Source organism: Salmo salar, chromosome ssa14, assembly GCF_905237065.1.
Source record: "Salmo salar chromosome ssa14, Ssal_v3.1, whole genome shotgun sequence".
Taxonomy (NCBI): Eukaryota; Metazoa; Chordata; class Actinopteri; order Salmoniformes; family Salmonidae; genus Salmo; species Salmo salar.
The window spans coordinates 11230427-11256433 of record NC_059455.1 but is presented as its reverse complement, the minus strand read 5'-3'; the positions used below and the strand labels follow the sequence as shown (position 1 = coordinate 11256433).

The 26007-nt window shown below is 42.8% G+C and overlaps 1 protein-coding gene across 3 annotated transcripts; it reads left to right on the top strand.

Moving 5' to 3' along the window:
- Window positions 1-5294: 5294 nt before the first annotated feature.
- LOC106568816 (septin-2B) lies at window positions 5295-24429 on the top strand. Of its 3 annotated transcripts, none has more exons than XM_014139487.2 (13): window positions 5295-5592; window positions 6478-6517; window positions 7444-7558; window positions 15363-15449; window positions 15722-15845; window positions 16131-16265; window positions 16365-16482; window positions 16723-16824; window positions 17653-17798; window positions 18198-18314; window positions 19539-19599; window positions 19828-19925; window positions 22988-24429. In XM_014139487.2, exons 2-12 carry the CDS (start codon window positions 6494-6496, stop codon window positions 19912-19914), a joined length of 1116 nt encoding a protein of 371 aa, XP_013994962.1. In that variant the 5' UTR covers window positions 5295-5592; window positions 6478-6493; the 3' UTR covers window positions 19915-19925; window positions 22988-24429. The 3 variants fall into 3 exon arrangements, with proteins under 3 accessions (XP_013994962.1, XP_045549823.1, XP_045549822.1); XM_045693867.1 differs by having other exon boundaries at window positions 5296-5592; window positions 18198-18281; XM_045693866.1 differs by lacking the exon at window positions 5295-5592 and adding an exon at window positions 6081-6332.
- Window positions 24430-26007: the final 1578 nt, after the last annotated feature.

Here is a 26007-nt window from a genome sequence, read left to right as displayed (position 1 = left end):
GACTATGCAGTGGATTTCCACACGTTGGCAGCGGAGAGTGCTTGGAACCAGGAAGCGCTGTTCAATATTTTTACCTTTGTTTAACTAGGCAAGTCAGTTAAGAACAAATTCTTATTTTCAATGACAGCCTAGGAACAGTGGGTTAACTGCCTTGTTCAGGGGCAGAACGACAGATTTGTACTTTGTCAGCTCGGGGATTCGAACTTGCAACCTTTCGGTTACTAGCCCAATGCTCTAACCACTAGGCTACCCTGCTGCCCCAATATATTCCTGCACGGCGTCTCAGAGGAGGTCAAGGACGAGCTTGCTGCTCGGGAGTTACCTACGGTTTTCGATTCATTCATCGCGTTGACCATCCGCATCGATGGGCGATTACGGGAACGACAGACGGAGAGAATTTTATTTCGCTCATATGTCCAGGGATTCCACCTTGCCTCAGAGTCATCCCGGAAGTCCACGGTGGTCCCATTGCCTAGAGAACCCGAGGCTTCCTGACCTCCCCCGAGAGTTGCCGAAGACGGCTGAGTCACCTCTTCCTGAGCCTATGCATACTAGGCAGGGCTGGGCTGTCGCCAGCGGAACGGCAATACAGAATCAACACGAAGAGTTGTCTGTATTGCGGGACTCTTGGAGATTTTGTGTCCTCTTGTCCTTTAAAAAGACCAGGCTCACCGGTAGGAGCGAGTACTCTGGTGGGCCATACGGAGAACTTTTATGCTTCCCTTGCTCTCACCCCTTTTCATGCCATTCTGCTGTGGGAAAACCAGTCTAAATCTCTCTGGGTCCTCATTGACTCTGGGGCCGATGAGAGCTTTTTGGACGCTACCCTGGCTTCCGAGCTGAACATCCCCTCTCCATTCCCATAGATGTTAGAGCGCTGGTCAGATTCTCGTGGTTTTGGGATTCTCCTGGCTCCAGCGACACAATCCCCTCATCTACTGGTCTATGGGTGCCATCATGGGCTGGAGTCTGTTCTGCCACGCCCATTGTCTGAAGTCAGTGCAACCTGCCCCAGGATGTCTTCCTGGGGACACGGAAGGTGCCCCGGACCTCTCCGCCATCCCCGCGGAGTACCAGGACCTCCGGGAGATGTTCAGCAAGGCCCGGGCCACTTCGCTTCCGCCACACTGACCCTATGACTGCGGGATTGACCTTTTCCCTTGCACCACGCCACCCCGGGGTCGTCTGTACTCTCTGTCGGGACCGGGACCAAGGCTATGGAGACTAGAGGTCAACCGATTAATCGGAATGGCCGATTAATTAGGGTCGATTTCAAGTTTTCCTAATAATCGGAAATCTTTTTTTTTTAACACACCTTCATTTAACTAGGCAAGTCAGTCAGGCGGCCTAGGAATGGTGGGTTAACTGCCTTGTTCAGGGGCAGAACGACAGATTTTTACCTGGTCAGCTCAGGGATTCGTTTTTGCAACCTTCCGGTTACTAGTCCAACGCTCTAATCACCTGCCTTACATTGCACTCCATGAGGAGCCTGCATGGCAGGCTGACTACCTGTTACGCGAGGGCAGCAAGAAGCCAAGGTAAGTTGCTAGCTAGCATTAAACTTATAAAAAAACAATCAATCTTCACATAATCACTAGTTAACTACACATGGTTGATGATATTACTAGTTTATCTAGCGTGTCTTGCGTTTCATATAATCGATGCGGTGCCTGTTAATTTGTCATCGAATCACACCCTACTTCGCTTAACGGGTGATGATTTAGCACTGTCGTTGCACCAAACCTAACCATAAACATCAATGCCTTTCTTTAAAATCAATACACAAGTATATATTTTTAAACCTGCCGATTTAGTTAGCCTGCTAACATGAATTTCTTATAATTAGGGAAATTATGTCACTTCTCTTGCGTTCCGTGCAAGCAGTCAGGGTATATGCAGCAGTTTGGGCCGCCTGGCTCATTGCGAACTGTGTGAAGTCCATTTATTCCTAACAAAGACCGTAATTAATTTGCCAGAATTGTACATAATTATGACATAACAATGAAGGTTGTACAATGTAACAGCAATATTTAGACTTAGGAATGCCACTCATTAGATAAAATACGTAACGGTTCCGTATTTCACTGAAAGAATAAACGTTTTGTTTTCGAAATGATAGTTTCCGGATTCGACCATATTAATGACCAAAGGCTCGTATTTCTGTGTGTTATTATGTTATAATTAAGTCTATGATTTGATAGAGCAGTCTGACTGAGCAATGGTAGGCAGCAGCAGACCTGTAAGCATTCATTCAAACAGCACTTTCGTGCATTTGCCAGCAGCTCTTCGCAATGCTTCAAGGATTGAGCTGTTTATGACTTCAAGCCTATCAACTCCTGAGATTAGGCTGGTGTAACCGATGTGAAATTGCTAGCTAGTTAGCGGGGTGCGCGCTAATAGCGTTTCAATCAGTGACGTCACTCACTCTGAGACTTGGAGAAGTTGTTCCCCTTGCTCTGCAAGGGCAGCAGCTTTTGTGGAGCGATGGGTAACGATGCTTCGAGGGTGGCTGTTGTCGATGTGTTCCTGGTTCGAGCCCAGGTAAGGCCGAGGAGAGGGACAGAAGCTATACTATTACACTGGCATTACTAAAGTGCCTATAAGAACATCCAATAGTCAAAGGTATATGAAATACTTTTTTGGTCCTCCAATAATTGGTATCGGCGTTGAAAAATCATAATCGGTCGACCTCTAATGGAGACCTACATTGGGGACTCCCTAGCTGCAGGATTTATCCGTCCCTCTTCTCCCGCCGGCGCAGGGTTCTTCTTCGTGGAGAAAAAGCACAAGACCCTGCGCCCGTGCATTGACTACCGGGGACTCAAGAAGACATACCTTGGCAGGTTGTGCTGACTTCAGACAATCGGCTTGGCAGAACGGACTCCAGCCCATGATGGCACAGGTAGACCAATACATAGGCCTATGCAGGCCTGTGCAGAAATACATTCAATGCTGTTGTTCTGTTGTAGCCTATCTAATTACATGTGTATGAGCCCTAGGCCCACCTTCCACAGACTATTCTGAGCCTAGTGATGGCTATAATGGCAGTGTTATTATCCTATGGGCCTAATGTTCTTTTTAAATAATGGGCTAGTATTATTATTATTAGTAGGCCCATAATCAATCCTATTAGATATCATCGTAGCCAACTATACAGTTTTATTCAAACTTTAGAGACCGCAGTGGAGAAGGTGGAAAGCTTCAAGTTCCTCGGTGCTTCTTCAAAATCAGGAGGCTGAAGAAATGTAGCTTGGCACCTAAAACCCTCACAAACTTTTACAGATGCACAAGTGAGAGCATCCTGTTGGGCTGTATCACCGACTGGTACGGCAACTGCACCGCCCTCAACCACAGGGCTCTCCAGAAGGTGGTGCGGTCTGCCCAACGTGTCACTGGGGGCAAACTACCAGCCCTCCAGGACACCTACAGCACCCGATGCCACAGGAAGGCCCAAAGATAATCAAAGACAACCACCTGAGCCACTGCCTGTTCACCCTGCTAGAATGCGAGGTCAGTACAGATGCATCAAAGCTGGGACCGAGAGACTCAAAAACAGCTCCCATCTCAAGCCCATAAGACTATTAAATAGCCATCCCTAGCACATTAGAGGCTGCTGCACTTTATACATAGACTTGAAATCACTGGCCACTTTAATAATGGAACACTAGTCACTTTAATAATGTTTACATATTTTGCATTACTCATCTCATATGTATGTAGTGTATTCTATTCTACTGTATCTCAGTCTATGCCGCTCTGACATTGCTTGTCAAAAAAAAAATATATATATTCTATTGTGTTATTGACTGTACGTTTGTGTGTAACTCTTGTTTTTGTCGCACTGCTTTGCTTTATCTTGGCTAGGTCGCAGTTGTAAATGAGAACTTGTTCTCAACTGGCCTACCTGGTTAAATAAAGGGTAAATATATATATATATTTTTTTATATATTCTTAATCCTGTTCATTTACTTTAGATTTGTGTGTATTGTTGTGAAATTGTTAGATATTTCTTGTTAGATATTACTGCACTGTTGGAGCTAGAAACACAAGCATTTCGCTACACCCGCAATAACATCTGCTAAACACGTGTATGTGACCAATAAAATTGGACTTGATTTTACTTGAAATTGCTTTCTACCTCAGATGGGCAACTGGCAGTCCGCACCCCATTTTGAAGGCCCAGAACAAATTTTATTTTAAAAAATTGGAACTCAGTCGTGGTTCCAATTTACTGTTGCGAGTTAGAATAGTAAAATACACAAGGTAAAATTTTGAAATTTGGTTATCATGGTTAAATTACCGTCTGGAGGGCCCCCATTGATTATGTTTGTCAGTCTCACTCAGATATCATATTAAAAACTGCTAACATTTTTCACCATCCAATGGCAAAATGTGTAGAATTGCAGGACATTAGCTGTAACAAAGCAAATTTTCCTCTCTGTCCTATGGCACAACCTGTTCTCAGAGCATTTCGTATTATTTTGTAAGTAAAACCAGAATACTCCTTTAATTACACTTTGTTATGTTTCGTATGGTTTGTAATAATTTGTGGATGTCTGTCATCCATTCTGTAAGATATGTTACAAGTTGCAATTCATACAATATGTTATGAATTGCAATTTCATACAATATGTTGCGAATTAGCAAAGCAAAAAATAAGTTAAGAATTTGCAAACCGTATGATGTTACAATTCAAATTTGTTGCTAAAGTTAGCTAGCTGGCTAACGTTAGCAAGGCTAGGTGTTAGGGTTAAGCTTAGGAGTTAGGTTAGGGTTAGCTAAAAGGGGAAGGGTTAGCTAACATTAAGTAGTTGAAAAGTAGCAAGTAGTTGCAAAGTTGCTAAAATGCAAACGTTGTCCGTGTTACACACACACCCTCCCATCTTCCTTTTGTTTTTGCCTTCAGTAACCTGTCTTATGTAACCATATCAAAATAAACATGTTATATTAATGTGTATGTTCTGGATTTACATTTACTATGTAATGTCTACTGTATGAGACCTGGATTTATTTTACTATGTAACATCTAGTGTATGAGACCAAGTTGCATGGCAAAATTAATATAATTATGTGAAATTAGTTATAAATTTGCTAAATCTTCTTTCCACCCCATGGCAAAATGTATAGAATTTCGGCAAACATGCTTTAAAATGGAAACATTTTCTCTACACCGCATGGCAAAATGTGTAGAATTGCACGAAATTAACTCTCAACGATAAAAATGTGTTTATCTCTCTGCTGTCAAGAGGGGGGCCAGTAAAAGCGTTTGTCGCAATGTGGTGGGGATGGATGTCGCTATGCAAGCCTCATGATGAGTTTAGATTGTTTGTGAAGTGCTGTATGATGATAGTTGGCGATGACGGTGATGAGAAAATCGTTGGTAGTAGAATTACATGTGTTCAGTTTATTGATAAGAAAAATCAATTCATTATTAGAGGACTAATTTGAGGACAGTCAACGCCCAATGCATTCTGGTCCCTGTGCTGAAGAAGATCCGGAATTTGAGGTGTCGTTCGCCAGTCCGGCCTCCAAACCAATGACTGTATTTATGCACCCAACCCACACGGTTTTCTTTCAGTGACAATCGAAACGGTAAATATTGTATTTATTAGCCATCTTCATGACATTTTTAACTGTCTCGTTGAATAAGACGTTGCTTTAACTTTCTACCGCATCCCAAATAGCTTGTTAGCCAAGCTAGCTTTTAGCAAAGTAGCTAGCTACTTGCTAATTAGTTGGCTAGTTTTCAACTCTTGCGTTTAGACACCTCACCGGTTTAATAGTCAGTGTTGGCTAGCTACCATTTGAACCCTGTGAAACAGTATTTACAGTTTGTCTACACAGCCCGGTTTGAAATACTTGTTTGCTAGCTAGCTTGAAGGTGTTGATAAGATCATGTTTTGTGATATTATTAGCGTTAAATTAACTAGGCATATTTAAGGTAACTGCAATATTTAGTTGTATTTCATTCTTTGGGACAGCGCTTTCAACACTTAACGTTAGTTTTTTCCAGACTTCCACTGCTCGGCGTTGAAGAAATAAAAGTTCAGAGAGCAGTTCATGCGCTAACTAACTGTAGGAAGTTTTATCGCTTCAAACTTTTTTTAGGTATACTGTAATAGAAAAATCACTAGCTAACTAAATAAATGAACAGAATGGAAAGTTGAGTTCAAGTTAAAACCAACTTGTGTACATGCATCTGTGAAGTGAAAGCGCGTAACAACGTCTTTGGAAGGGAAGGCTGTCAGTTATTTGTGGTTAGATATTCTTTCGGAAAGTCGTTATTGAGCCGAAAGCAAACTTCCTGTCTCACGGTCCTCTAAATCATGTTGGTAGGGTATCCTCCATTTTGTTAGTGTGCACTCGTCATTCTCTTCAAGTTATAGCTAGGCCTATTGATATAGTATTTGCATGCTCTGCTAAAAAACAGGAGTACTTCATTACAGTTGACATGTAATTTTCTCTGTTCTCTGGCAGGTTGAAAGAGTGCAAAATGTCTCAGGCTGAAAAAATTAAGGTACGTTCCCGACCCAGTATAACAGGATGCTGCTTCCTCTCAGTTTATTTAATCTAAGTAATACTCTCAGGCTGTCCAATAATGTCAGAGGGAGCTTATTTTGATTAGGCCTATATAAACCGGATGTGAATCTGCTTTGGAAAATCAGGATTTATTAGAATTAAACCATTGCAGACATTGAGTAAAAAAACAATTGAGCATAGAGGATGCAAATATTGTGTATAGTCATTTTACCAGAGACAGACTTAATTACAGAATGCATGGTCACGCTAGCAGATGCTGCCAGCTTCCAGGCAGCTGCTTTCTTCATGACTCACTGTTGTGCCTTGACCTGGGTTGAAATGAGAACACTAGCTATATTATAGAGAAAACAAATATTTTGTCACATACACCACATGTGCAGTAAAATGTTGTTTTGCAGGGGCAGCCATAGTAGTACGGCACCCCTGGAGTAAATTAGGGTTAAGTGCCTTGCTCAAGGGCACATTGATATATATTTTTCACTGTCTGCTCGGGTATTTGAACCAGCAACTTTTCGGTTACTGGCCACTAGGCTATCTGCCGCTCTAGATGTAATGTAATATATGCTCCTTCCTTACATCTGTTTTATAAGCTGAAAAGATGGGTTTAGGTATAACTTTGAAACACTTTGGTTAGACTGCACATTCTCCCTGGTTACGTACAGGCCTGTTAGGGTCATAAACACTGGAATGCAGGAAATAATGTTTTTGCAAAGAGATGGCAGAGACAAGACAAAGTCACCTCACCCAAAGGTCATTCGTGGACAGCTGTTTCTTTTGAGTAGAGGCCTAATTGCTGGTTTTAATCTTTGCTGCTTTGATTTACATGGCCATGCCAAAGTTAAAATTATGGTATTCCTGAGTTGAATGACTCAGATGCTCATGTTGTTGTCTCATGTATTACAGCAGGGTCAGTTCACCAACCCAGAGACCCCGGGGTATGTGGGCTTTGCCAATCTGCCCAACCAGGTGCACCGCAAGTCGGTCAAAAAGGGCTTTGAGTTCACCCTCATGGTAGTTGGTGAGTGTCATGATATTTGGAACTTAAGTAATGTCTGGTGTTTTTGTTTTGAGAGTATTGTATTGTTCGTATGTAGTATCTAGCCTTAGACAGAACGTCTACACCAGTTGTTTGCGCTTTGCACAAAACCACTTTGTGTCTTTGCTTGTCGGTGAGTGTCAGCCATTTTCTTGCTGCAGTTTTTTCCTCACTTTCAGTAGAGATGAGTTTTGGCTCTCAAAGGGGAATGTGTGCCAAAATGATAATGTTCACACAGCTTTGTCAGATCATAACCATCTTAGGAATATAACAGCAAGCAATGCACATTAATAGAGTTATCACGATACCATTATCACAATACTATGATACCAGGTTTTCCATGGCAAAAAAATAAAACAGGAATTAGACTAAACTCTATGGTCCTATAAAAACCTACTTTATGGATAATTGTGAGTTCTATAGCTTGCAAAATAAATATGTGACTCTAGGTGACAAAATAATGCTGTTTGTTTCTAATATTAGGACTGTTTTCCTCAAGAAATTAAATCAGCTTCATGTTTTGTTTCTTTGCCACAATACTTCCGAATATCGCAATACTGGTTTTGTGACAACCGACTATGCATTTCCTTGATTCATTTTGAGTTGGGAGGATAGGCAAAGAAAAAAGGCTAACATTTTATATTTCTGTAACAGAAACAACTGGTATTAGGCCTTGTTTGTTCTAAGCATTTAAGCTATCACTTCATGCTGTCGACAGAATGGAATGTGACTTATTTCACCATGTGCCCGGACAGTTAGCTAGTTGACAAATGCAGCCTCTCCTCACAAATTACATTTCCCACCCTCCCTAAAAATTTGTCAGTAACCACTGTTCCAAATCGCTTCACTTCCTTTAGAGTTTTTAACTTGAGTTTATGTAAGTCCAGCATACATGTGTGCCAGAGTGTTTGTGTCTGAGAGAGTGGGATATGTGTAGGATCATGTCAGAGGCCCCATGTTTAGGTCACTGTTGTGAGTCCAGCCTCTAAATAAACGGATGAAGGCTGGGCGTCTCTGGGTCCTCTGGTTTAACTGTGTGAAATGGTTGTCCTTTCTCTCTTCTCCCTCCATGTCTGTGTGGGGGAGGAGGGGGGCCCTATTGTACACTCATCCCTCTGCCTTAAAATAAACCAGAGGGGAATGTGTGCCTGAGGGGCAGCTCAGCACTGGACAGGCCTCTGCTGCTGCTGCTGAATAGAGAACAGAATAACAAATACGAATAAAAACCACACAAGAACTACGATGACAGTTAAATACACGAGAATGCAAGTATATACAGTGCATTTGGAAAGTATTCAGACCATTTCACTTATTCCTTTTTTTTATTTTCCTTTACAGCCTTATTTTTTGTAATATGTTTTTTAATTGTTTTTTTTCTCAATCTACACACAATACCCCATAATGACAAATCAAAAACAGGTTTAGAAATGTTTGCTAATTTATTAAAAATAAAGTGAAATCACATTTACATAAGTATTCAGACCCTTTACTCAGTACTTTTGTTGAAGCACCGTTGGCAGCGATTACAGCCTCGAGTCTTCTTGGGTATGACGCTACAAGCTTGGCACACCTGTATTTGGGGAGTTTCTCCAATTCTTCTCTGCCGATCCTCTCAAGCTCTGTCAGGTTGGATGGGGAGCATTGCTTCACAGCTATTTTCAGGTCTCTCCAGAGATGTTTGATCAGGTTCAAGTCCGGGCTCTGGCTGAGCCACTCAAGGACATTCAGAGACTTGTCCTGAAGCCACTCCTGCGTTGTCTTGGCTGTGTGCTTAGGGTCATTGTCCTGTTGGAAGGTGAACCTTTGCCCCATTCTGAGGTCCTGAGCGCTCTGGAGCAAGTTTTCATCAAGGATCTCTCAGCACTTTGCTCCGTTCATCTTTCCCTTGATCCTGACTAGTCTCCCAGTCCCTATAGCTGAAAAACATCCCCACAGCATGATGTTGCCTCCCATGCTTCACCGTAGGGATGGTGCCAGGTTTCTTCCAGACAAGACGCTTGGCATTCAGGCCAAAGAGCTCAATCTTGGTTTCATCAGCTCAGAGAATCTTGTTTCTCATGGTCTGAGAGTCTTTAGGTGCCTTTTGTCAAACTCCAAGCGGGCTGTCATGTTCCTTTTACTGAGGATTAGCTTCCATCTGGCCGCTCTACCATAAAGGCCTGATTGGCGGAGTGCTGCAGAGATGGTTGTCCTTCTGGAAGGTTCTCCCATCTCCATAGAGAAACTCTAAAGCTCATCGCGTTCCTGGTCACCTCCCTGATCAAGGCCTTTCTCCCCTGATTGCTCAGTTTGGCCGGGCGGCCAGCTCAAGGAAGAGTCTTGGTGGTTCCAAATTTATTCAATTTTAAGAATGATTGAGGCCACTGTGTTCTTGGGGACCTTCAATGCTGCAGACATCTTTTGCTACCCTTCCCCAGAACTGTGCCTCGACACAGTCCTGTCTCGGAGCTCTAGGGACAATTCCTTTGACCTCATGGCTTGGTTTATGCTCTGACATGCACTGTCAACTGTGGGACCTTATACAGACAGGTGTGTGCCTTTCCAAATTATGACCAATCAATTGAATTTACCAGAGGTGGACTCCAAGTTGTAGAAACATCTCTAGGATGATCAATGGAAACAGGATGCACCTGAGCTCCATTTCAAGTCTCATGGCAAAGGGTCTGAGAACTTTATGTAAAAGTATTTATTTTTTATTTTTAATACATTTGCAAACCTTTAAAAAAAATTGCGTTCGCTTTGTCATTATGGGGTATTGTGTGTAGATTGCTGAGGATTTTTATTTAAGCCTGTAACAAAATGTGTAAAAAGTCAAGGGGTCTGAATACTTTCCAAAGGCACTGTAAATTTCAGTGCCAGTACCTTATTCAATGTGCAGGAGTACTGGACTGGTTGAGGAATATTTAAACTATTTAATATTTATTTAATAATTTTTTGTGGGTCTTAAGGTTGAAGGCTTATATTTAGCCTAGATATAATTTTACAAGCCCTAAATTCATTAGATTATTCCAGCTGCTTGAAATGCAGTGTATTGATCTTTAATTGTGTAACAAAGCTTTGGCCTATTTAGAGAGAACATAAAAAAAAAACACACAAAAAAAATTATCTACATTGTGAAATCGCCAATAAGTTAAAAAAATTTCAGCCCAGCCCTATTTACATGTATATATTACCATAAGTATTTAACTTCTTACGGCTCAAATCCCGTTAATCAAATCCCGGGATTGATTTGACAACATCCGGTGAATTGGAGAGCGCCAAATTCAAAAAATATTATAAAACAAAATATAACTTTAATACAAGTGCAACACACCAAATTAAAGCTGAGCTTCTTTTTAATCTAGCCACCGTGTCAGATTTCAAAAAGGCTTTACGGCGAAAGCAAACCATGCTATTATCTGAGGACAGCACCCCATCAAACACAGACAATCATATTTCATCCCGCCAGGCGCGACACAAAACTCAGAAATAACGATATAATTCATGCCTTTGACGAGCTTCTTTTCGCACTCCAATATGTCCCAAACATCACAAATGGTCCTTTTTGTTCGATTTAACTCCGTCGTTATATATCCAAAATGTCCATTTATTTAGCACATTTGATCCAGAAAAACACCGGTTCCAACTCGCGCAACATGACTACAAAATATTTCATAAGTTAACTGTAATCTTTGTCCAAACATTTCAAACAACTTTCCTAATACAACAATTTTTTTAAAGTAAATAATCGATAAAATTTAAGACTGGATAAACTGCGTTCAATACCGGAGGAAAACAAAGTGGAGCGTGCTTTTCAGGTCACGCGCCTCTATCAAACGGTACACTTCACTTGACCCTCGTTCTGAACAGGGCTACTTCTTCATTACACAAAGGAAAAACATCAACCAATTTCTAAAGACCTTTGACATCCAGTGGAAGCGATAGGAACTGCAAGCAACTGCCTTAGAATTCTAGATTCCCAATGAAAACCCATTTGAAAAGAGTGACCTAAAAAAAAAAAAAAAAAAAATCCTGGATGGTTTGTCCCCGGGGTTTCGCCTGCCAAATAAATTCTGTTATACTCACATCATTCAAACAGTTTTAGAAACTTTAGAGTGTTTTCTATCCAAATCTACCAATTATATGCATATCCTACGGTGGGGGAAGAAAGTATTTGATCCCCTGCTGATTTTGTACGTTTGCCCACTGACAAAGAAAGGATTAGTCTATAATTTTAATGGTAGGTTTATTTGAACAGTGAGAGACAGAATAACAACAAAAATATCCAGAAAAACGCATGTCAGAAATGTTATAAATTGATTTGCATTTTAACGAGGGAAATAAGTATTTGACCCCCTCTCAATCAGAAAGATTTCTGGCTCCCAGGTGTCTTTTATACAGGTAACGAGCTGAGATTAGGAGCACACTCTTAAAGGGAGTGCTCCTAACCACTGCTTGTTACCTGTAAAAAAGACACCTGTCCACAGAAGCAATCAATCAAACAGATTCCAAACTCTCCACCATGGCCAAGACCAAAGAGCTCTCCAAGGATGTCAGGGACAAGATTGTAGACCTACACAAGGCTGGAATGGGCTACAAGACCATCGCCAAGCAGCTTGGTGAGAAGGTGACAACATTTGGTGCGATTATTCGCAAATGGAAGAAACACAAAAGAATTGTCAATATCCCTTGGCCTGGGGCTACATGCAAGATCTCACCTCGTGGAGTTGTAATGATCATGAGAACGGTGAGGAATCAGGCCAGAACTACACGGGAGGATCTTGTCAATGATCTCAAGGCAGCTGGGACAATAGTCACCAAGAAAACAATTGGTAACACACTACGCCGTGAAGGACTGAAATCCTGCAGCGCCCGCAAGGTCCCCCTGCTCAAGAATACATATACATGCCCGTCTGAAGTTTGCCAAAGAACATCTGAATGATTCAGAGGACAACTGGGTGATAATGTTGTGGTCAGATGAGACCAAAATGGAGCTCTTTGACATCAACTCAACTCGCCGTTTTTGGAGGAGGAGGAATGCTGCCTATGACCCCAAGAACACCATCTCCACCGTCAAACATGGAGGTGGAAACATTATGCTTTGGGGGTGTTTTTCTGCTAAGGGGACAGGACAACTTCACCGCATCAAAGGGACGATGGACTGGGCCATGTACCGTCAAATCTTGGGTGAGAACCTCCTTCCCTCAGCCAGGGCATTGAAAATGGGTCGTGGATGGGTATTCCTGCATGACAATGACCCAAAACACACGGCCAAGGCAACAAAGGAGTGGCTCAAGAAGAAGCACATTAAGGTCCTGGAGTGGCCTAGCCAGTCTCTAGACCTTCAGCTCCCTCCGCAGATTTTCTATGGGATTAAGGTTGGAGTTGCCAAACGTCAGCCTCGAAACCTTAATGACTTGGAGAAGACCTGTAAAGAGGAGTGAGACAAAATCCCTCCTGAGATGTCTGCAAACCTGGTGGCCAACTACAAGAAACGTCTGACCTCTGTGATTGCCAACAAGGGTTTTGCCACCAAGTACTAAGTCATGTTTTGCAGAGGGGTCAAATACTTATTTCCCTCATTAAAATGCAAATAATTTTATAACATTTTTGACATGTGTTTTTCTGGATTTTTGTTGTTGTTATTCTGTCTCTAACTGTTCAAATAAACCTACTATTAAAATTATAGACTGATCATTTCTTTGTAAGTGGGCAAAGGTACAAAATCAGCAGGGGATTAAATACTTTTTTCCCCCACTGTAGCTTCTGGGCCTGAGTAGCAGGCTGTTTACTTTGGGCACACTTTTCATCCGGATGTGAAAATAGCGCCCCCAAGCCTAGAGAAGTTAACCTGCTTTTTTGCAATCACTGATCTGGCTTTCAAGTCTAGTCTATGAAAGTTACATTTTGTTTTGCCTGAACCATGCACAACCACTAATAATAACCAACTTCTGGTAGCAGGCACTATAGAAAATTAACACGGGTCTCATAAACACTCTCTCTAGCCTTTCATCGTGACTCTCAGTTCCATTACATTACACAGTCATTGGACGAAGGCGTCTTGTGTAGAGGAGTTTTGTGTGTGTGGATAGGCTGTGGGAGAGGGAGATCAGTAGTTGTTAGCACTTTAACAGTCTTATGGCCAGGGGATGGAAGCTGTTTACGGGTCTGTTTCTCTGAGTCTTGATTAACCAGGACTGCCTGCCAGACGGAAGCATGGAGAACAGTCCATGTCTCAGGTGGCAGTAGTCTTTGGCAATTTTCCAGACCTTTCTCAGACAGCGCCTGGCATGTATATCCTGACTGGTTGGGAGCTCACCCCCAGTGATGCGCTGGGCTGTCCGCACCGCCCTCTATAGGGTCTTTCTGTTACAGACGGTGGAGTTGCCGTGCCATCTGATGGGCCATGCCAAATCGTTTCAGCCTCCTGAGGGAGAAGATGCGTTGCCGTGCCTTCACGACTGTTCTGGTGTGAGAGGACCATGTTAAGTCCTCAGTGATGTGGACACAGGAACTTGAAGCTCTTGACCCTCCACTGCGGCCTGTAGATGGGGGTGTGCACCCCCCTGTTTTTTGTAGTCATCATCCTGTTGCCCTGGCACCACACTGCCAGTTCTCTCACCTCCTCCCTGAAGGCTGTCTTATCGTTGTTGATCAGGCCTACTACCATCGTGTCATCAGCAAACTTGATGATAGATTTGGAGTCGTGCGTGGCCACAAAGTTGTGGTTAAACACCCCGGGGGGCCCCCCCATGTTGAGGGTGAGCCTACTCTCACCACCAGGGGACAGCCCGTCAGGAAGTCCAGGATCCAGTTGCAGATGGAGGTGTTCAGTCTCAGGGTCCCGAGCTTGGAGGGCACTATGGTGTTGCACGCTAAGCTGTAGTCAATGAACAGCATTCTCACATAGGTATTCCTCTTCTCTAGGTGGGAGAGCGCAGTGTGGAGTACAATTTGAGATCGTATCGTCTGTAGATCTGTTGGGGTGGTAGGAGAGTTTGAAGATGCCTGCCAGCTGGACTACGAATGCTCTGAGTAGGTGCCCTGGAATATTGTCTGGCCCCATAGCTTTGGGAGTGTTAAACCTTAGTCATGTTGCCCTCGGAGAGCGAGATCACCAAGTCCTCTAGGACGGCGGGGGCCCTCGTGCGCGGTTTGGTGTTTTTTTTGTTTGTTGTCAAAGCGTGCATAAAATTCATTGAGTTTGTCTGGTAGAGGCATCGTTGAATAAATCACGGCTAGGTCTACATTTGTAATCCGTAATGGACTGTAGCCACTGCTACATGCATTGAGCGTCGGAACCGGTGTAATAGGTTTTTAACCTTGTTCCTAATATTGTTCACCTTGTTCCTAAATTGACCTTTTGTGTGCGGTAGCTCTGTCCTTTAGTTTAGCACGTACCTCTGTGTTAATCCAGGGCTTTTGATTGGGGAAGCAGCGACCCTTCACTTGAGCCTGTTGCATTTAGGACTAAGGAAAATGTTTGTCCTGTTTTACTGTGAGCTTAATGCATTTTCCACACTATGAAAGGCCTAATGTGTAGGAAGATGCTTGGCTGCAAATGTACTGTGCCCATTGCCCAACTACCTGGTTATATTGGGTATTTTGTGGAAAAAGTTCACCCTGCACACACCTAATTGTAGATTCTTGTAGTATTTGTGGTTCGTAGACTCAAAAGTAATCGGTTATGAACAGGTATATTGCCTTACAGGCACGATAGAACAGACTATTTGATTTTGTCTCTTTTTTTTTTATGATGGGATGATGTTTTTTTTTTTATATTGATGATTCTGTGCGTTCTGTTTAGGTGAATCTGGTCTGGGGAAGTCCACCCTCATCAACAGTCTGTTCCTTACGGATCTCTACCCAGAGAGAGTGATCCCCGGAGCAGCAGGTAATGGTTATACACACACACACACACACACACACACACACACATATATATATATATATATATATATATATATATATATATATATACACAAAGGCCAAACTTTCTAATAACTATCAAAACCTAATTTCTTCCTGCGTAACCTAATGGGAGTCATTTTAAACAAATTACACCAAATCGCCCCTCATTTAATCAGTGGCCTCAAGACTATCTCAAATCTAAAACCCAAAAAACTTTTCCTCTCCCCCTGGTCTCCTTTTACTTTTGTCCCACAGAGAAGATTGAGCGCACAGTTCAGATCGAGGCATCTACGGTTGAGATCGAGGAGAGAGGGGTGAAGCTCCGCCTCACCGTGGTGGACACACCCGGATACGGCGACGCCATCAACAGCCAGGACTGGTAGGCCACTGCCCATGACCTCTTTTTGTCCAACATGGAAATGGTTGTTATTGTTGGAATATAGTTGAACTAACATTTTTATAGTTTTAAAAATAAATTTTTCTAAAATTTGAAGGGATAGTTTACTTTTTAAAAGTTTAAGCTTAGTTTTGCATGAGTTTCTGGACGTGGCAGAAACTCGACACCCCTATATCTAAAATATCAGTTCCCATTGCTCTACTCATGTCACACGGTGTTATATGGGTTGGCTTTTCTAATGGCTGCTGCTTCTCGTTTCTCCTCCAGTTTCAGCACCATCATCGCCTACATCGACGACCAGTTTGAGCGCTATCTCCACGACGAGAGCGGTCTGAACCGACGGCACATCGTGGACAACCGCGTTCACTGCTGCTTCTACTTCATCTCCCCGTTAGGCCATGGGTATACACACATTTTCAACATGTACTTTTTAATTAACCGAGTACCCCCCCCCTGTGGACTTTCCAGTTTTTACGCGCTCTTCCTTTCTCTCTCTCTCAGGCTGAAGCCTCTGGATGTACAGTTCATGAAGGCCATCCACAACAAAGTCAACGTGGTCCCTGTCATCGCCAAGGCCGACACGCTCACCCTGAGAGAGAGGGAGAGGCTCAAGCGCAGGGTAGGAGACGTTAGCTCAACCTGATTCTCAAAAGTATATAATGGGAGAACGTCTCGCGCAAGTGATGTAGTGGTCTTCCTTTCATATGATACAGCTGCACCCATGGACTGACTGCCTGTATGTAAATAATCCCTCTGTGAATTAATAAAGTACTGTATATTCAATTTAATAGTAAAACGCAGCGTAAGTAAATAGCCCAAATTATGTATATATCCTCTATATTCCTGTGTGTGGCTGTAGATTCTGGATGAGATTGATGAGCACGGCATCAAGATATACCACCTCCCCGACGCGGAGTCTGACGAGGACGAAGACTTCAAGGAGCAGACAAGGATTCTCAAAGTAATCCCCACCTCCTTTTCTAGACTCGGTCCTGCCTACCTAAGGATTCTGAACCCCAATTGTCATTTCAGCATACAGTGGGGTCTGAAAGTATTGGAATCCTTGATAAAGATGAGCAATAATAACTATCAAATAAATCATTTTAATACTGCTCTATGTTGTATGCACATCAAAAATTCTGAAATTATATTTTATACTAGTACAATTGTTCAGAGAAAGAGGTTTTGTTTAATAAGTAATATTTTCTCTCAAAAAGGTTGGTGTCAATTGACACCCCTAAAGATTCTTATAAATAAAGTAGTCAAAAGTTTATTTGGTCCAATATTCCTAGCACTTGACTACATCAAGCTTGTGACTCTTCGCAGTTCTTTTTGGTTGTGTTTCAGAGTTATTTTGTGCCGAATAGAAATTAATGATAAATAGTCTTGTCATTTTGTGGTCACATCAATTGTAATTAAGAATAGAATGTTTCTAAACACTTCTACCTTAATTTTGATCCTACTATGATTACGAATAATCTTGAATGAATGGTGAATAATTATAAATGAGAAAGTTAGAGGGTCAATGATTATACCCCCAAGACATGCTAAACTCCCCCTGTCATCTTTTATCAAGGCTGTCAATCATTTTGGCGGCCAGAATTGAAATCGATCATGGTTTCTTTGAGACTTTTACTACTGTTCCTGAAAGTTCCTAGCAAAGGAAGTTCCAACTTAAAAAAACAAACATGCAACTTTACAAATAAGCTCAGAATGGTATGCAATCACCACCATCGCAAACATGCTATCTGTTTTGACCGTCAGCACCTGCTCTCTCTCCTCCTTCTAGGCCAGTATTCCCTTTGCGGTGGTTGGCTCCAACCAGCAGATCGAGGCCAAGGGGAAGAAGGTGCGGGGTCGCCTGTATCCCTGGGGCGTGGTGGAGGTGGAGAACCCCGAGCACAACGACTTCCTCAAGCTACGCACCATGCTCATGTGAGTGGGTGGGAGAGCGAGGGCCTGCACTGGGTCATATCCCCGGAGGGGCTCGCTCTGGTTTCTTCATATATTAGACTTGAATAGCAGCTTGAGAATCCTGACCTGAAATAGTGGCTAATGGCGATTTTATATATATATATATATATATATATATATATATATATATATATATATTTTTTTTTTTATTATTATTTTTTTTTTTGTGTGTTTATGGTTGATTTGGCTTATACTACAAAAGCTGTGTCAGTTGTATAATATGTTGTCAATCCATTAAATGTCAGTCATGAGCAGTGGCTGTCCCGTCTCACATACTGCTTGGTGTTTCGCTTATGATGATCTTGAGTTGAGTGGTTGGTTTAGTGCTTGATTGATCGATTGACACCTATCCATCTACAGCACCCACATGCAGGACCTGCAGGAGGTGACCCAGGACCTACACTACGAGAATTTCCGTTCGGAGCGCCTCAAACGAGGCGGCAGGTTGTCCTCTCATGGTTACGTTCTGTCTCCTGCGTACGTACCGGTCTGTCTGCTTGCCTTTCTGTACCCTACCTGCCCCCAAAACTTCCCATACGCAGTAATATAATATACAACCAAAGACACAGAAAGGCTTAATGCCACATACACAGCTGAATATAACAGAGCAGGTTGATACAGTGTTGAGACATTTGTAACACAAGACTCATATGTGGCTTTGTTGGATTTGATTGACTTATCTGGCTAAGACAATTGATGGGTAACTAATACAATGTCTCAAAGAGTCAGCCAGTTCCACTTATCTTGTGTTAATGTCTATCAAGAAGTGATTAGGTGATAGTCAGCTTTGAAAGTAAATCTCCATGTGTTCATTAATATTACTTTGTTAAAAATAAAAAAAAATAAAAACATTTTAAGTTGGAAAAACTATTTATAATTTTGGATGTACATTATACAGCAATTTGACCTTGGTAGTGGGTTTGAGTTAGGCATGTATAGTCCGTGAGCAATTTTTTTTTTTTATCTTTATGTTTTTATTTTGTAGTGGGCTATGGGTTTTAACCAGTATATAGTTTGGTTATAGGTTGTATTTGTAGTAGTAGTATGGGTATCATTTAACTCTAGGAGTGTGGACCCTTTTGGATTCTTTGAGACCTTCCTCTATAGCCAATCCAGGAGAAGGGAGAGATTTTACTGCCTTCCTATTGGCTCACCTTCAGCCCAATGATGGTCTGGTCTGTCCAATCCTCTGAGTGGACTGTTGGAGGTACTGTTTTCAATGGGGGAGGTACCATTATCCTCCCCGTCTCCCAACCTTGCTGCTCTCTTCTTGCTTCTGCAGCTTGCCCTCTTTCACATTAGCACCTAGCTTTCTACTTTTCTACCCCCCCAATCTGTTCTTTCTCTCTATCACTAATTTACCTCTGGCTCTTTCTACTTTCAAAGTGTTGCTTTCGTCACGTCTGCTTAAATACTAGAAAGCTAGAAACTGCACCACATACGCAACCACCAGACGTGGGGATTTACCAAACTGTCTTCCGGAGACCCCATATGCACATGAGTTTTCACTCCTCCACCTTTCTGCTGATTTTATGAATGACAATGATATGCTTTTGCATACTGTATTTTCTTCTGAATGCACAAACTATATAATAACTTGAAATGTATGAGATTTCCAGTGGATATTTATTGCAGGTCTCCCCAATGATTGTGCCTTCAGCCTAAAGAGCCTAACTCAACAAACCTGTGTCCGTGTTACAGGAAGGGACCGGAGCCGGAGGAAATGGACAAGGACATGATCCTGCAGGAGAAGGAGGCTGAGGTAGGATAGCTAAGCATTCATATCCCTCACCACCTACCACTCACACTACCCTTATACAGTATGCTTCCATTCAAATATCACTATTTTGAATAGCCCACTCACATTACCTCTTATAGCCTCACTCTTACTTGGACTGCAGTAAGTTTATTCCATGTGGAGGGGGTGTTTAGCCAGGTAGTCAGTGTTCTGAGTTTTGGTATTAATGTTATGTTTATTTGTTCTGTGCAGCTGAGGAGAATGCAGGAGATGATTACCAAGATGCAGGCCCAGATGCAGATTAAGCCTGATGGAGCGGGAGACGGCCAGCATGTGTGACACTCACCACGGTAAGAACAACACGTCCATTTTGACACTAAACACAGCAAACCCGTGTTATGAAAACTCAAATGTATATTGTGGACCTGTATGGTTCAGTTGGTAAGCGTGTGCAATGACATGGTTGTGGGTTCAACACCTGTAGTAATCAAAATACACACAAAAATGATTTGAACTCGCTCTACGGTAAGTCTCTTTGGATAAAAGTGTCTGATAGGTGGTATATATTTTTTTATTACTATACTGAACAAAAATATAAACGCAATATGCAAAAATGTCAAAGATTTTACTGAGTTCATAAAAGGAAATAATTGAAATCAATTAATTAGGCACTAATCTATGGATTTCACATGACTGAGAATATAGATATGTAACTGTTGGTCACATACCTTTTAAAAACAAAACAAAAAGTTGGGGCGTGGATCAGAAAACTACAGTGTGACCACCATTTGCCTCATGCAGCGCGACACATCTCCTTTGCATAGAGTTGATCAGGCTGTTGATTGTGGAATGTTGATCCACTCCTCTTCAATGGCTGTGTGAAGTTGCTGGATATTGGCGGGAACTGGAACATGCTGTCATACATGTCCATCCAGAGCATCCCAAACATTCTCAATGGGTGACATGTCTGGTGAGTATGCAGGCCATGGAAGAACTGGGACATTTTCAGCTTCCAGGAATTGTGTAGAGATCCTTGCCACATGGGACTGTGCATTATCATGCTGAAACATGAGGTGATGGTGGTGGATGAATGGCACGACAAAGGGCCTCAGGATCTCATCACAGTATCTCTGTGCATTCAAATTGCCATCGATAAAAGGCAATTGTGTTCGTTCTCTGTAGCTTATGCCTGCCCATACCATAACCCACTGCCACCATGGGACACTGTTCACAACGTTGACATCAGCAAACTGCTCACCCACACAACGCCATACACGTGGTCTGTGGTTGTGAGGCCGGTTGGACATACTGTCAAATTCTCTAAAATGACATTGGAAGCAGCTTATGGTAGAGAAATGAACATTCAATTCTCTGGCAACAGCTCTGAACATTCCTGCAGTCAGCATGCCAATTGCACGCTCCCTCAACTTGAGAGATCTGTGGCATCATGGTGTGACACAACTGCACAGATCGCAATTTACTGGGGGGGGGGGGGCTGGGGTGGTTATCAAACTTCTTCTTTGGGATTTTCTTATTTTTTGGTCGCAGGAGGGTAGTGTTTTTATTTTTGGGGGGTTAACATTTGCTCTTGCAGCTTTTACTAGACTTGACTGGGCAGGTGCAAGCCATGGGTGCGCCTGGCATAGGCCCACTCACTTGGGAGCCAGGCCCAGCCAAACAGAATTTGGTTTTCCTCACAAAATGGCTTTATTACTGATTAGAAATGCTCCTTAGAAGCATATGTACATATGGAAAATGTCTGGCAACTTTTATTTCACTCCTGAAACATGGGACCGACGCTACATGTTGAGTTTTATTTTTGTTCATTGCCTAAGGAAAGTATTCAGACCCCTTTTTCCACATTTTGTTACGTTACAGCCTTATTCTAAAATGGATTAAAAAAGTTTTTTGAAATGTTTGCAAATGTACTAAAAGTAAAAAAGATGCCTTATTTACATAAGTATTTAAACCGTTTGCTACGAGACTCTAAATTGAGCTCTGTTGCATCCTGTTTCCATTGATCATCCTTGAGATGCTTCTACAACTTGTTTGGAGTCCACCTGTGGTAAATTCAATGGATTGGTCATGATTTGAAAAGGCACACACCTGTCTGTCTATATAAGGTTCCACAGTTGACAGTGCATGTCAGAGCATAAACTAAGCCATGAGGTGGAAGGAATTGTCCCTAGAGCTCTGAGACAGGATTGTGTCAAGGCACAAATATGGGGAAGGGTACCAAAAAATGTCTGCAGCATTGAAGGTCCCCAAGAACACAGTGGCCTCCATCATTCTTAAATGGTAGAAGTTTGGAACCACCAAGACTCTTCCTAGAGCTGGCCGCCCATCCAAACTGCGCAATCGGTGGAGAAGGGCCTTGGTCAGGGAGGTGACCAACAACCCGATGGTCACTGACAGAGCTCTAAAGTTCCTCTCCATCAGGCCTTTATGGTAGTGGCCAGACGGAAGCCACTCGGTAAAAGGCACATCACAGCCCGATTGGAGTTTGCCAAAAGGCACCTGATGACTTTCAGACCATGAGAAACAGGAGATGCTCTGATTCTGATGAAACCAAGATTGAGCTCTTTGGCCTGAATGCCAAGCGTTACGTCTGGAGGAAACCTGGCACCAACCCTACGGTGAAGCTTGGTGGTGGCAGCATCATGCTGTGGGGATTTCTTTCAGCGGCAGGGGTGGGGAGACTAGTCAGGATCGAGGGAAAAATCAATGCAGCAATGTACAGAGGGATCCTTGATGAAAACCTGCTCAGGACCTCAGACTGGGGGAAGGTTCACCTTCCAACAAGACCACGACCCTAAGCACACAGCCAATACAACGCAGGAGTGGCTTCAGGACAAGTCTCTGAATGTCTTTGAGTGGCCCAGCCAGAGCCCGGACTTGAACCCAATCGAACATATCAGGAGAGACTTGAAAATAGCTGTGCAGCAACGCTACCCATCCAACCTGACAGAGATTGAGAGGATCTGCAGAGAATAACTGGAGAAACTCCCCAAATACAGGTGTGCCAAGCTTGTAGCGTCATACCCAAGAAGAATCAAGGCTGTAATCGCTGCCAAAGGTGCTAAAACCAAAGTACTGACTAAAGGGTCTGAATACTTACGTAAATGTGTTCAGTTTTTTTTTAATATGATTTAGCAAACATCTCTAAGCCTGTTTTTGCTTTGTCATTATTGGGTATTGTGTGTAGAATGATGGGGGGGGGGAACTATTTAATACATTTTTGAATAAGGCTGTAACCTAACCAAATTGTGGAAAAAGTCAAGTGGTCTGAATACTTTCCGATGGCATCAGATGTACTCAATCAGAATTATTGGTCCCTTTTTAGTCTGAATTCGTATAAATCCAACATTAGGAAGTACAAGTCCTTATGTATCACTTTTGTCTTTCCCTGCAGGTTTTCCAGCTGTTTTTTGAGCTTGACCAGAGATGGATGGAGGGATTGCAGAAGAGAAGGGAGCGAAAACAAGGGCAAGATAACTGGTCCTTGTCTCATACTGCTTGCCACTATATTTAGTTTATTTCAGTCCTACTTGGGATCATTTTGAAATCTTTATTTTTTTGTATCTAAGCAGTATTACATTTTTATATTTACACACATTTTCTTTCTAATATTCCATATTGCTCATGATTCATTTGTTCCATTCTATTGGAATAGACCATGCTAGTTAGTCACCAAATGAAGAATAACTCTTTTCACCATTGTTCTTTATTATTTTTTTGAGGTTGAGAAAGCCAAAAGCTGCTGCTGCTCCTCAGTACTGTCATAGCCAAGTCTTTGCACTCGGCCTCCGCTAAAACCACTCATGAACGGTTGAGCTTGTTACTTACTGTGGCTCCGCGTTACGAGTGGGAAAGGCCAACTTACTGTGAAAGTTAGCAGCTCTCTTGTCTTTCGTGGAGCCATACAGCTAAAACTGTAATAAAAAAAAAATCTAGTGGTTGTCATTTTAACATTGGCATATCTTTAAACGATAGTCTTTGAAAAGCAGCATAAAGATGCTTCCTTATTGCTAGGATTCATTGACTGTGTTCTTTCTCCTACTCCCTCGCATGCAGCTCTTAACCCAGTCTGAAGTGTCGTTGTGTTGAAACGACTGGTTATGACTGAAATACATGACACTGTGACCTTCCCAGTCATCCTGTAGCCCTGAACCAATGAAGGAGACATACCTTGGTGTTTTTTTTACTGTATGTGCCTCTATGAATACTGGGCCTGTAAAGTGTCTGACTAGGAGTGGCAATCTAGGATCAGTTTAGCCTTTTAGATCATAATGAATATGGTTATATAGACGGGGGGACCCAATCCTAGATCAGCACTCCTACTCGGAGACGCTTTATGACAGCCCCCAGGTTTTAACATATTGCAAAGTGAATTGATGTTTTAGGCAAAAGTCTTAGCGAACTAAAAGTAAATTGAATTACTATGATGTTCGGACCAGGCTTATGCATTGAAAATGACTTTGCTTTTCCTCGTGGCCCCCAGTGATATTGTTGAATTAAGTGCATCCAGAGTGATGTGGAGTTCGTGCTGTAAAGCCCATGCTGTACTTGGTGTAATATGATATCCATATCCTTCTATTCTTTATGGCTGAGTGTCAATGGGTTAAGACTGAAAAGTGACTGACGTTTGGATGTTGGACAGGCCCGGTTAGTTGCTATGACCGCTGGCCTGGCCATTGTGATGACCTGGTTCGACTGTGTCACTATCCTACGCAAGTCAGGTCAGAGTTATTAACATTCCCGTTTCTGCTGTTTTATCCAATGACTATCAAATAAAACCCTTGACGTATGCTATCTTGTAATAAAGTTCTTGTAATAAAGTTTTTATTAAAGCTAGATTCTAGTTTGCTTCATTTGTCATTTTACAAAAACAAAAATCCTGATCCAATAAGTAATATAAGTGGCTCATGTTTAGCCATGCGATAAATCCTTCATGATCTAATCTTTAATCCAGATTCCAATATCTTCAGTCTGGTAAAATACACTGCTCAAAAAAATAAAGGGAACACTTAAACAACACAATGTAACTCCAAGTCAATCACACTTCTGTGAAATCAAACTGTCCACTTAGGAAGCAACACTGATTGACAATAAATTTCACATGCTGTTGTGCAAATGGAATAAACAACAGGTGGAAATTATAGGCAATAAGCAAGACACCCCCAATAAAGGAGTGGTTCTGCAGGTGGGGACCACAGACCACTTCTCAGTTCCTATGCTTCCTGGCTGATGTTTTGGTCACTTTTGAATGCTGCCGGTGCTTTCACTCTAGTGGTAGCATGAGACGGAGTCTACAACCCACACAAGTGGCTCAGGTACATCAATGGCACATCAATGCAAGCTGTGGCAAGAAGGTTTGCTGTGTCTGTCAGCGTAGTTTCCAGAGCATGGAGGCGCTACCAGGAGACAAGCCAGTACATCAGGAGACGTGGAGGAGGCCGTAGGGGGGCAACAACCCAGCAGCAGGACCGCTACCTCCGCCTTTGTGCAAGGAGGAGCAGCACTGCCAGAGCCCTGCAAAATGACCTCCAGCAGGCCACAAATGTGCATGTGTCTGCTCAAACGGTCAGAAACAGACTCCATGAGGGTGGTATGAGGGCCCGACGTCCACAGGTGGGGGTTGTGCTTACAGCCCAACACCGTGCAGGACGTTTGGCATTTGCCAGAGAACACCAAGATTGGCAAATTCGCCACTGGCGCCCTGTGCTCTTCACAGATGAAAGCAGGTTCACACTGAGCAGACGTGACAGAGTCTGGAGACGCCGTGGAGAACGTTCTGCTGCCTGCAACATCCTCCAGCATGACCGGTTTGGCGGTGGGTCAGTCATGGTGTGGGGTGGCATTTCTTTGGGGGGCCGCACAGCCCTCTATGTGCTTGCCAGAGGTAGCCTGACTGCCATTAGGTACCGAGATGAGATCCTCAGACCCCTTGTGAGACCATATGCTGGTGCGGTTGGCCCTGGGTTCCTCCTAATGCAAGACAATGCTAGACCTCATGTGGCTGGAGTGTGTCAGCAGTTCCTGCAAGAGGAAGGCATTCATGCTATGGACTGGCCCGCCCGTTCCCCAGACCTGAATCCAATTGAGCACATCTGGGACATCATGTCTCGCTCCATCCACCAACGCCACGTTGCTCCAGACTGTCCAGGAGTTGGCGGATGCTTTAGTCCAGGTCTGGGAGGAGATCCCTCAGGAGACCATCCGCCACCTCATCAGGAGCATGCCCAGGCGTTGTAGGGAGGTCATACAGGCACGTGGAGGCCACACACACTACTGAGCCTCATTTTGACTTGTTTTAAGGACATTACATCAAAGTTGGATCAGCGTGTAGTGTGGTTTTCCACTTTAATTTTGAGTGTGACTCCAAATCCAGACCTCCATGGGTTGATAAATTGGATTTCCATTGATTATTTT

Coding starts and splice junctions, on each gene's coding strand:
- LOC106568816 (XM_014139487.2), top strand. CDS start 6,494: ATGTCTCAGGCTGAAAAAATTAAG. Junction 7,559..15,362: donor GTTCACCCTCATGGTAGTTG/GTGAGTGTCATG, acceptor CGTTCTGTTTAG/GTGAATCTGGTCTGGGGAAG. Junction 15,450..15,721: donor AGTGATCCCCGGAGCAGCAG/GTAATGGTTATA, acceptor TTTGTCCCACAG/AGAAGATTGAGCGCACAGTT.